Source organism: Sinocyclocheilus rhinocerous, unplaced genomic scaffold (genome assembly GCF_001515625.1).
Source record: "Sinocyclocheilus rhinocerous isolate Xijiao unplaced genomic scaffold, SAMN03320098_v1.1 scaffold898, whole genome shotgun sequence".
In the NCBI taxonomy this organism is placed as follows: Eukaryota; Metazoa; Chordata; class Actinopteri; order Cypriniformes; family Cyprinidae; genus Sinocyclocheilus; species Sinocyclocheilus rhinocerous.
This window is the reverse complement of record NW_015652144.1, coordinates 636,077-646,955: the sequence shown is the minus strand read 5'-3', so window position 1 is coordinate 646,955 and position 10,879 is coordinate 636,077. Positions and strand designations below refer to the sequence as shown.

At 34.2% G+C, this 10,879-nt stretch overlaps 1 protein-coding gene across 2 annotated transcripts in view; it reads left to right on the top strand.

The window, feature by feature from the left end:
* The window catches only part of cntnap2b (contactin associated protein 2b), a 50,504-nt gene that overhangs the window by 13,696 nt on the left and 25,929 nt on the right, over nt 1-10,879 (top strand). For both annotated transcript variants that reach the window (XM_016519250.1, XM_016519249.1), the window contains exons 2-6: nt 5,067-5,177; nt 6,447-6,640; nt 8,442-8,589; nt 8,966-9,169; nt 10,203-10,387. In XM_016519250.1, coding sequence (XP_016374736.1) covers nt 5,067-5,177; nt 6,447-6,640; nt 8,442-8,589; nt 8,966-9,169; nt 10,203-10,387 — 842 coding nt within the window. The remainder of the gene's footprint in view (nt 1-5,066; nt 5,178-6,446; nt 6,641-8,441; nt 8,590-8,965; nt 9,170-10,202; nt 10,388-10,879) is intronic.

Here is a 10,879-nt window from a genome sequence, read left to right as displayed (position 1 = left end):
AGGGTCTGAATACTTAGGGCCGTGTGATATTTCAGTTTTTCTTTTTTTAATAAATCTGCAAAAATGTCAACAATTCTGTGTTTTTCTGTCAATATGGGGTGCTGTGTGTACATTAATGAGGGAAAAAAATTAACTTAAATGATTTTAGCAAATGGCTGCAATATAACAAAGAGTGAAAAATTTAAGGGGGTCTGAATACTTTCCGTACCCACTGTATATGCTTTTATCAGTGTTTTTGATAAAAATGACTCAAGATAACAGTGCGACTACACTAAAAAAGCTTTTACTCATATAAAAACAGATTTGTGAGCATTATTGAAATCGAATTGTTAGAATAAACACGCAACACACGTCATGCTTGTCATCACAGAATCTGACCAATGAGAATAAAGTGTGTCGTCATCAAGGCTCTTGCAGCCGATTTTAAGCAACTGCAGCGCCTGACCTCGGCAGCTGATCTCGTTTTGCTCTCGCGGTACTTTGATGGCACATGTGATCGTAAGGCGGCTGCAGCGCTGATCAAAGTCGGACAAATGTTCTAAACAGAATGCATTGCTTTTGTCAGGCGGCAGCCGATCTTTGCGAGTCGAACAAGCCTTTTGTCTCTTGTTGTGTATTGATGTTGTAACCTGCTGTCTGTGAGTCAAGTCTGTTCATGCCAAGTCGAGTCTCTGTTTGGATTATGTTTGTATTTTGGATTACTTTTGGAATAAAGCTGCACTTGGGTTCTTAAACTAGCCTTCAGTGGACCTATTGTTACAAGAGGTTTACAGTTCAAATTAAAACATGGATGAAAAATATTGTGTGATATTCCTTAAAAATGTTTTAATAAACTGTATTATTATTTTTGTGTTCATTCTACTGTGCATTAATAACACTATATTTCTGTCATAATTTCTTTATTTTGGCAGTTTGTTGTAAAGACCTTTCAGTTTCTGTATGTATATGATATGATGATAGTTTTCTCAAATGAAATGGTAAAATTCACTTCTCACGACTCTCAGAGCAGCTCTGGAGATGAAGTTCACGTGTTCATGTCCTCAGATAGTGAGACGGCAGACTTTTTCTTTTTCTCAGGAGAAACTCTAAGAAGTAGGTCCTGCTCAAAAGTTTCCATTTGCTCATTAAGCCCCATTTTGCTCTAGAAGAGACTTTAAAAGAGGTGTCATTTGTAATATTTCTTTCATATGTGTGATATTTTATCCTACAATTAGGGTCTGATGAAAGTTTTACACATCAGTTCTAGTGATGGGCAACGATTAATCGCAATTAATCGCATCCAAAATAAAAGTTTTTGTGTGCATAATATGTGTGTGTACTGTGTATATTTATTGTGTATATATAAATACACACACATGCATGTATATATTTAAGAAAAATATGTTATGTTTATATATTAAATATATTTATATATAATATAAATTATATGAATATAAATATATACATGTAAATATTTTCAAAATATATACTGTATGTGTGTGTCTTTATATATACATAACAAATATACAGTACACACACACACATGTATAAACAAAAACTTTTATTTTGGTTGCGATTAATCGCGATTAATCGTTGCCCAGCACTAGTCAGTTCCACGTTATTTTAATGCAACTCAGTTCAACAGGTGACTTTAAACGTATCAAAACAGAGAGAAAATTAGAGACGTGGCAGTCTGTTGTTTATTTAACGGACGTCACCTCTCTACACCATCAGCTAGTCGATCCTCTAACAGTCTTAATAAGAGATGAGGACCTGAAAGCGCTTGACCATAACAGTATTGAATATAAAGCATTTTTTTGCCCCTCAGCACTTGGACTTCAGTGTAACGACATGTTTTTGCACATTATACCATTTCAGTGAAAGCATTCAGTCGGTGTTCTGAACAAAAAGCCTTAGATAAATGAAAAGGACACATGCAAGACAGTGTTGATGAACAAAAGGCATGTTGTTTTTCCTTTCAGTCAGAGAGAAGTGAAGTGAACTTGTGAATCATGAATGTAAAAACGCTCTGCGGCTCTTCAAAATTAATGCTAAATTAAATTCTTCACTATTTAACAACTCAAATGCTCAAATCAGGCACGTCACCTTGTTTTGATATATAAACATAACATATTTTTTCTAAAATATATAGGCCTACATGCATGTGTACACACACATACTGTATTTTATGTCAACAAAAACTTTTATTTTGGATGCAATTAATCGCGATTAATCGTTTGAAAGCACTAATATATATATATATATATATATATATATATACACACACACACACACACACACAGTGGCTGTTCTGGTGAAAGTTTGCAAAAGTTTGCTCAAAAATTTTCTTATTGCCTGTAATATTGTTGCATTGTGTAGTGTTTTCAATTTCGTAAAAAACAGAAAAGTTACTTAATGCTGGAAACTTGCAGTGCCACACTTGATCTAGTTCCATGACACTAACAATTTTTCGATGAAGAATTAATTGATACAGTATTTGCAGTTTCTTGTTAGGACTATCCTAAATGAAGCGACCAGGTGGTTTTTCCTTTCTCATATTACCTCCATTTCTCATCTACGTGCTGTAGAGCTCATATCAGTGATCTGAGTCGTATTAAACAGCACCTGAGGCTGGAGAGAGAGATCAGTGCTGAATCCATGAGAATCTGAGGCTCTCCGGGTTAATCTCAGGGGAAGATCACGATCAATATATGAGCACTCTGGTGTTCGATCAAAGAATATCCTCCGAGCAATCGCCCTCTCGCTCTAATTGTAGCACTCATAGGCATTCACCATCACTGCACTAGTGTTTAGGGATTAACTGAGGGTTTTTCTTTTAAAGGGTTAGTTCACCCAAAAATTAAAATTAGGATTTTATGTATCCTAAATACACACAATTAAAAAATAGTTTTGCATAATTTGAGTATTATGGCTTGTTTTGAAATTATGCACAGTAAAAATTCTAAATATCACTATATTAGTGTCTCAAACACTGACCCATGTTCTATTGCTTTTACCTTGTCACATGCATATGCATATGTCTCTTAGCTTATCCTGCTGTCTTCTGTGTAAACAAGTGCATTAGCTTTTAAAAATGTTTATTAGTGGCAAAATTGTGTTTTAGAGATGGAAATGACGCCATAACCGTTCTCCTTTGGGTGCGCATTGACATGAGCATAATGGTCAGCATGTCTCGTGCTGATTAAATTAGGACCTGACCTCATCACATCTGGTTGAAGGTCAACACTGCAAATGTGCTTGCTGACATTTATGCGATCTCTGAAGGCTTCAGTAGATGTAGAACATCATGTAACCATGTCGGCACATCCTCTCACAGCAGGAAATAATCGCTCCATCTGCTGCATGATGACTCGTTGAAATTTTTTGCACTGCTTTTGTTCATGCAGCATTTTTCATAAGCATGCATGTTTGCTTTTAACTGGGTTAAAGTTTACTGCTAATGATTTACTTGTTTAGGTCACTTGTTTGTGGTGCCTTTCCTCTCAAACTGATTCACATATATGTTGTACATATGCATGACTTACTTTCTTCTGTGGAACACAAAAAAATATATTTTAAAAAGTCAGTGAGATCCAGTGTAATTTGGACCGCTATATTGATCGAAATATCTTCTGCAGGAGAAAGAAATCCTGTACCATTTATGTACTATTATGTTTATTAATGTTTTGTATTTTTTAGTATTGTTATATTTAGCATTTATTTTTATATTTTCAGTGTTCATTTTAATTTTAGTTTAAGTTTTATTAATTTTGTTATGTGCTTTTGTCATATACAGTAATTATATGTAACCCTGGACAACAAAACCAGTCATAAGGGTAAATTTTTTGAAATTGAGATTTACACATCAGCTGAAAGCTGAATAAATAAGCTTTCCATAGATGTATGGTTTGTTAGGATAGGATATTTGGCCGACATACAACTATTTGAAAATCTGGAATCTGAGGGTGCATAAAAATCAAAATATTGAGAAAATCACCTTTAAAGTTGTCCAAATGAAGTTCTTAGCAATGCATATCACTAATCAAAAATTAAGTTTTGATATATTTACGATAGGAAATTTGCAAAATATCTTCATGAAACATGATCTTTACTTAATATCCTAATGATTTTTGGCATAAAAGAAAAATCGATAATTTTGACCCATACAATATTTTTTGGCTATTGCTACAAATATACAAAAGCGACTTAAGACTGGTTTTGTGCTCCAGGGTCACATATAGTATTAATAAATATATAGTAATACTAACTTTAGTACTTCAAATTAAACTATTTTATTTTATTAACTATTAATTTAATAGTTTTAGGTAAGAATTACAAAACTGCACGAGATCTGGTATGAAATCCAGTAATCAATAGTATTTCTTGGTATTCACAGTCATTACTTTGCCCCACTGCTGGTCATAAATATGAATGTGTGGTCATGAACATGAAAAATTCATGTAACTAAAACAGATGAATGCATTTGATCAATTTTAACATTACGTTTTAAAATATTTTGCATTAAATCTCGAGGCACATAAACAGAGACTCATATTGCTGAGAGAGGAGTACTCAGACTCTGGCCTGATAAATTGGGTTACGAGGAGCCTATTTAAACTCTGCAGACTGACCGCACCCACAGCGGCCAGAAACACGAAGGACCTTTCATTGAGAAACGTGTTCCACTTCTGAGAGCTTTCTGCATCTCAAACCTTGACTTTCTATCAAACCTTGAATTTGTTAAGCTGAGTTACTTTCAGATGTTGTGTTTATGTATAATGCACAGGGACCGAAATCAAGTAGATCAATTCTGACTGCTCTAAATGTGGAAAAAAGACACCAGTAACAGAACAGAACAGCAAATATAAAAACTGCATGCAATGTCAGATTGTACTGAATAGGAGATTTACAACATAATGTGGATATCTATGCACTCTTGGCACTGAATTTTACAGAAACTCAGTGATATTAAAGGAATGTTCTATCAGAAGCAAACGGATGAATGACTGTGTTCTTCTATGATTGTTATGTACAGTCTGTTAAGAAATATTTCAAGCATATGTTTTTCTGATTCTGTTTTTTTCCAGAGAGGTGTGATGAGGTGTTGGCTTCACCCCTTCCCTACAGCGCCTTCACCAGCTCCTCCGTGTTGGAAGCTGATTTTGGCGCTGGCTATGCAAAACTCAACAGGAGAGTAGGTGAGGAAGAGCTCTGTGGCTGTGTTTAGAATGGAATACTAGTTCACTGTATACTGTATACTACACATCAAAAGTTTGGGATTGATAAGATGTGTTTTTTTTTTTTGGCGTCTTAATGTTTTTCAAAGAATTTACAGTAAAACAGTAATATTATGAAATATTATTACAATATAAAATAACATTTTTCTATTTTAATATATTTAAAAATGTATTCCTGTGATGCAAAGCTGAATTTTCAGCATCATCACTCCAGGCTTCATCAATGTCACATGATCCTTCAGAATTCATTCTAAGATGCTGATTTGCTGAAACATTTCTTATTATTACTGATGTTAAAAACAGTTCATATTCACTTCATATTTTTCTGGAAACCGATTTTTTCCAGGATTTTTGGACGAATAGAAAGTTCAAAAGAACATTTCTTTAAAATAGAATTCTTTAGTAAAATTATAAATGTCTTTACTGTAACTTTTCATCCATTTAATGTGTCCTTGCTGAATAAAAGTATTCATTTTTTAAAAAAAAAAAAAAAAAACTTACTGGCCACAAACTTATGTACACTGTATACTGCCCTCATATAAAAAAAAAAATAGTATGTGAAGTATTCTACGTTGTTGTCACATGAACTTATTTGGTTGCCAGTGCTGTCTATTTATAACTTCAATTAAATAACAGTTTATTTGCATGCAAACTGTTGGCATATATTTGCATTTTAGTCCAATTTTGTATAAAAATGTCCCACTTTATGATCAAATAATAAGTCACAAATTTAAAAACAATGCCTGCTGTCACCTCCAGCTTCATTCATTACACTGGAAGTGTAACATCTAGTCAAGTGTACTGCATTGTGGGACATGCATTCTGTGCAGTTTTCACTTGTGTATAATAACAGGTCAGTAAATGCATCAAGAAAATGTGCAAACTGCAGAAATTGTAAAAATTGTATGGCTATTCTGGACAGCCTGTATGCCACTGTCAGGTCCACTGCGTCTCTCTCCTCATTAGTTGACATTTAGACAGAGATGGGATGTGCGATTAACTGCAGATAAAGTATAAAGGATGCATTAGGTTTTGCTTAGATTGCAAAATGGAGAAAAACATCTCTAAAGATCATAATTAATTTTAATGCACATTCTGGCTACCTCTAAGGAAGTATAGTGCTAATGGAGCATTAGGGCACTGCGGTGTGGACTAAAGCATCGTAATTCAGGCCTAGCAGCATGTGCTGTTTTCACACATCAGATTTGACTTGTGCTTTGTCTTTCTAAGGCAATGGAGGATGGTCACCGTCAGACTCCGACAGGTACCAGTGGCTACAGGTGGACCTCAGGGCCAGGAAACAAATCACTGCCATAGCAACACAGGGTAGATACAGCAGCTCTGATTGGACAAAACACTACAGGCTCCTCTACAGTGACACGGGAAGTAACTGGAAGCCGTATCGGCAGGACAGCAACATATGGGTGAGTTTACAGGGACAACTGTGATTTATAGCTCAGGAACTAAATCTTGTTTTTGGGTTACCAAATCTGACAGTAACAGCTGCTGCTGTGTCATAAGTTTAGCCAAAAGTGAAACTTTTCCAAGATCAAACTTTAATAATCTTCTTTCTTTTCAAATTAAGTGCAAGTCTTTTGAGAAACAAAAAGAGACACATATGAGACTTTAAGAGTATAGAACAACCTAAAACTAGTTGAAGTTGAAATAAAATAAAATCTAAATATTAGATGAAAAAAAAATCCTGAAATAATTTTAAGTACTAAAATGATTAAAATGATAAATAAAATAAAAATAAATTAAAGCTAAATAAAAAATATTAAAAATAAATAATAAAAGATGACAGAAGCAGAAAACATAATTGCTACAACTTAAACTAAAATGAAAACTAAAAATATAAAAATAAAAGTTTATACCTTAATTAAATACCTTATTATTAAATACCTTAAAGGGGTCATATGATGCGATTTCAAGTTTTCCTTTCTCTTTGGAGTGTTACAAGCTGATTGTGCATAGATAAGATCCCTGAAGTTGCAAAGACTAAAATCTCAAAACCAAAGAGAAAGGAGGGGGCTTTGTAGAAAACGAAGCGTTTGAGAGAGGCGGGGCATAGAGGACCTACAATAATGTACAGTATTTGAAAAATAATGTGTTTTTTGAACATTAAAGCATGTCAACATATTCTGTTACACCAAATACACAAAATAATGATCTTTAAAAAAGCATCATATGACCCCTTTAATAGTAAATAAATAACAACACTGGTATAAAGCTATAAAAAATAATGTGGATAGTGTTCAAGCTTCATGAGTTCATACTGAAATCATTTTATTGCTGAGCACAGTTTGAGACATTTATGAAATCTATTCTGAAATTCTGTAATTCTTTCTCTGATAAGCTGGAGACTTGTGCAAGTTTCTTGTTTTAATTACATTGTTCCCTGAGTAACAATTGAAAAGTCTCCATTTGTGACCCTGGACCACAAAACCAGCCATAAAGGGTCAATTTGAAATTGAGATTTATACACCATCTCAAAGCTGAATAATGGCTTTTATGAATAAATAAGCTTTCCATTGATGTATGGTTTGTTAGGATAGGACAATATTTGGCCGAGATACAGCTATTTGAAATTCTGGAATCTGAGGGTGCAAAAAAATCTAAATATTGAGAAAATCGCCTTTAAAGTAAAAAAATTAAGTTTTGATATATTTACAGTAGGACATTTACAAAATATCTTTATCGAACATGATCTTTACTTAATGTCCTAGTGTTTTTTGGCATAAAAGAAAAATCAATAATTTTGACCCATACAATGTATTTTTGGCTATTGCTACAAATATACCCCAGCGACTTAAGACTGGTTTTGTGCTCCAGGGTCTCATTTGCTCTCAGTTTAATCTCTGCTCTCTAGGAGAAGAATTTCACTTTCCTATGATTTCCTCCATAGCATTACAAAGTTCAAAAACTGCCTCATAAATGGATTATATTTCAAAATTTCAAAAGCTAACATCATACTTTTATCTCCAGATTGTAAATGCAATTACACTCATTCCTCATAACACATTACTGCACACATATTTCCCTCCTTTCATAAACAGTGCTTATGACAAGAAATTAAGATGCGAAGGCAGTTCTCCTGGAAATATGCTTCGAGAGCCTGTCGTATTGATCTGTGTACGCAGAACCCGCAGTAATGGAGTGTCTCACTCACATGAGGAGGTTTTCTCGATGCCTTTATAAAGTGTGCTTCCCTTCTTCCTGCCTCAGACGTTTTCAGGTAACTGGAACTCAGAGCGGGCCGTGCGCCATGAACTCCAGCACCCTTTCGTGGCCCGATTCGTGCGTCTCATCCCGCTGGACTGGAGTGAGGAGGGGAGAATTGGGCTGAGAGTGGAGCTCTATGGCTGCGCTTACTGTGAGTGTTGTGGAATCGATCCTTGATGTATCTTTCACACATTTTAGAGGGGTCATTTTTACACATTTGAATAATTTTTAACCCTTTCATCACCTAACCTCTTTATGCATTGCTCACTTTTTGTTTGGTCCAATATAGTTGCATTATTCTTCAATAATAGGCTCTTTTATATACAGTGTATATAATACACATGAAATGTTTATTTCAAGATCAAGGATAATTCTGCATAATAATTCATGATATGGCCCCTTTAAAAGCAAGTATGCTTAGTTTCACCGCTGTTGCATCATAAACTTGGTTTGGTTGGAGAAAGTGTTGGAAGGCTGAGGAAGACTTCATATGTTTGTTTGTGACTGACCCATATTCCTGCGTTCAGGGGCGGATGTGATCAGCTTTGACGGCCAGGGAGTGATTTCCTATCGATTTAGACAGAAAAAGATGAAGATCTTGAAGGACGCGATCTCACTGAAGTTTAAGACTACTAAAGGAGACGGCGTTCTGCTGCACGGAGAGGGACAGCAGGGCGATTATATCACTCTAGAGCTGCAGCGAGCCAAACTCCTGCTGCAGATCAACCTGGGTAACAGATTTAACTCAGAGAGTGACAGTGACACACTACTGTTCAAAATGTTGGGGGTCGTTTTTACTAGAAATGAATACTTTTAGTCCACCAGGATACATTAAATTGATTAAAAGTAGCAGTATAATGTTAAGATTTCTATTTCAAATACATGCTGTTCTTTTCCACAAAAATATGAAGCAGCACAACTGTTTTCAACATTGATAATAATAAGCAATGTTTCTTCAAATCAGTATATTAGAATGATTTCTGAAGGATCACGTGACACTGAAGACTGGAGTAATGATGCTGAAAATTCAGCTTTGCATCACAGGAATAAACTACATTTTAAAATATGTTCAAATAGAAAACAGCTATTTTGAATTGTAATCATATTTCTCAATTTTAATGATTTTACTGTATTTTTGATCAAACAAATGCAGCCTGGGTGAGCATGACAAAAACATAAAAAAATCTTACCAACCCCAAAGTTTTAAATGTGACCCTGGAGCACAAAACCCGTCATAAGTAGCATGGGTATATTTGTAGCAATAGCCAACAATACATTTTATGGGTCAAAATGTTCTTTTATGCCAAAAATCATTAGAATATTAAGTAAAGATCATGTTCCACGAAGATATTTTGTAAATGTCCTACCGTAAATATATAAAAACTTAATTTTTGATTGGTAATATGCATTGCTAAGAACTTCATTTGGACAACTTTAAAGGCGATTTTCTAAATTTTTTGATTTTTTTGCACCCTCAGATTCCAGAGTTTCAAATAGTTGTATCTCAGCCAAATATTGTCCATTTTAGATGATATATAAATCCCAATTTCAAAAAATTGACCCTTAAGACTGGTTTTGTGGTCCAGGGTTACAAATAGATCTAAATAGACTTTTAGTACATCTGTTTTGTTCTATGATTGACAGCATGCAAAACTTGCTGGTATGAGGATTATTTTTTGTCTCCTTAGCCATTGTAGAAAGGATCCCCGTTTGACCTGTCTGACCCATTTCACTAATGGCTTTTGACGCTTGTGTCTATTTCAGGCAGTAATCAGTACGGCTCCATTCAGGGTCACACATCGGTGTCTAGCGGCAGTCTGCTGGATGACGACCACTGGCACTCTGTTCTGATCAAACGCTACAGACGCAGTGTAAACTTCACGCTCGACCAGCACACGCAGAGCTTCCGCACCAACGGAGAGTTTGACCATCTGGACCTGGACTACGAAGTAAAGGACAGATTTCAAATAAATCTATATGTTTTGTGAAATCACAAGGAATTTATAGGATTTTTCATTATTAAATACGGTTGGGAGGTCAGACAACTATATTCTTAAAGAAATATTTTATCTGTATTATTTACTTTTCATTACTTACTTGAAATAAAATGAAATGAAATATACTGTACATTTAGTGAAGTAATATGTATAAAGGCAAATAAAAAATCAGCTAAAGTAAAAATTCATAAAAAATGAAAAACTGTATAGACAAAAACCACATCAATGTTATTTTAGCATCATTGAGATACTATTGTACTTTTTATTAATATTTTGAATGAGTTATTATTTTTATATTTTCTTTTTATATTCTTTTTATGTTTTATACGTTTTATATTTTTATATTTTCTTTTTGTCATATTTTATATATATATATATATATACATCGGTTTTATTAATTTTTGTTTTGATTTTATTTATTTTTATTTTAATACATCATGATTA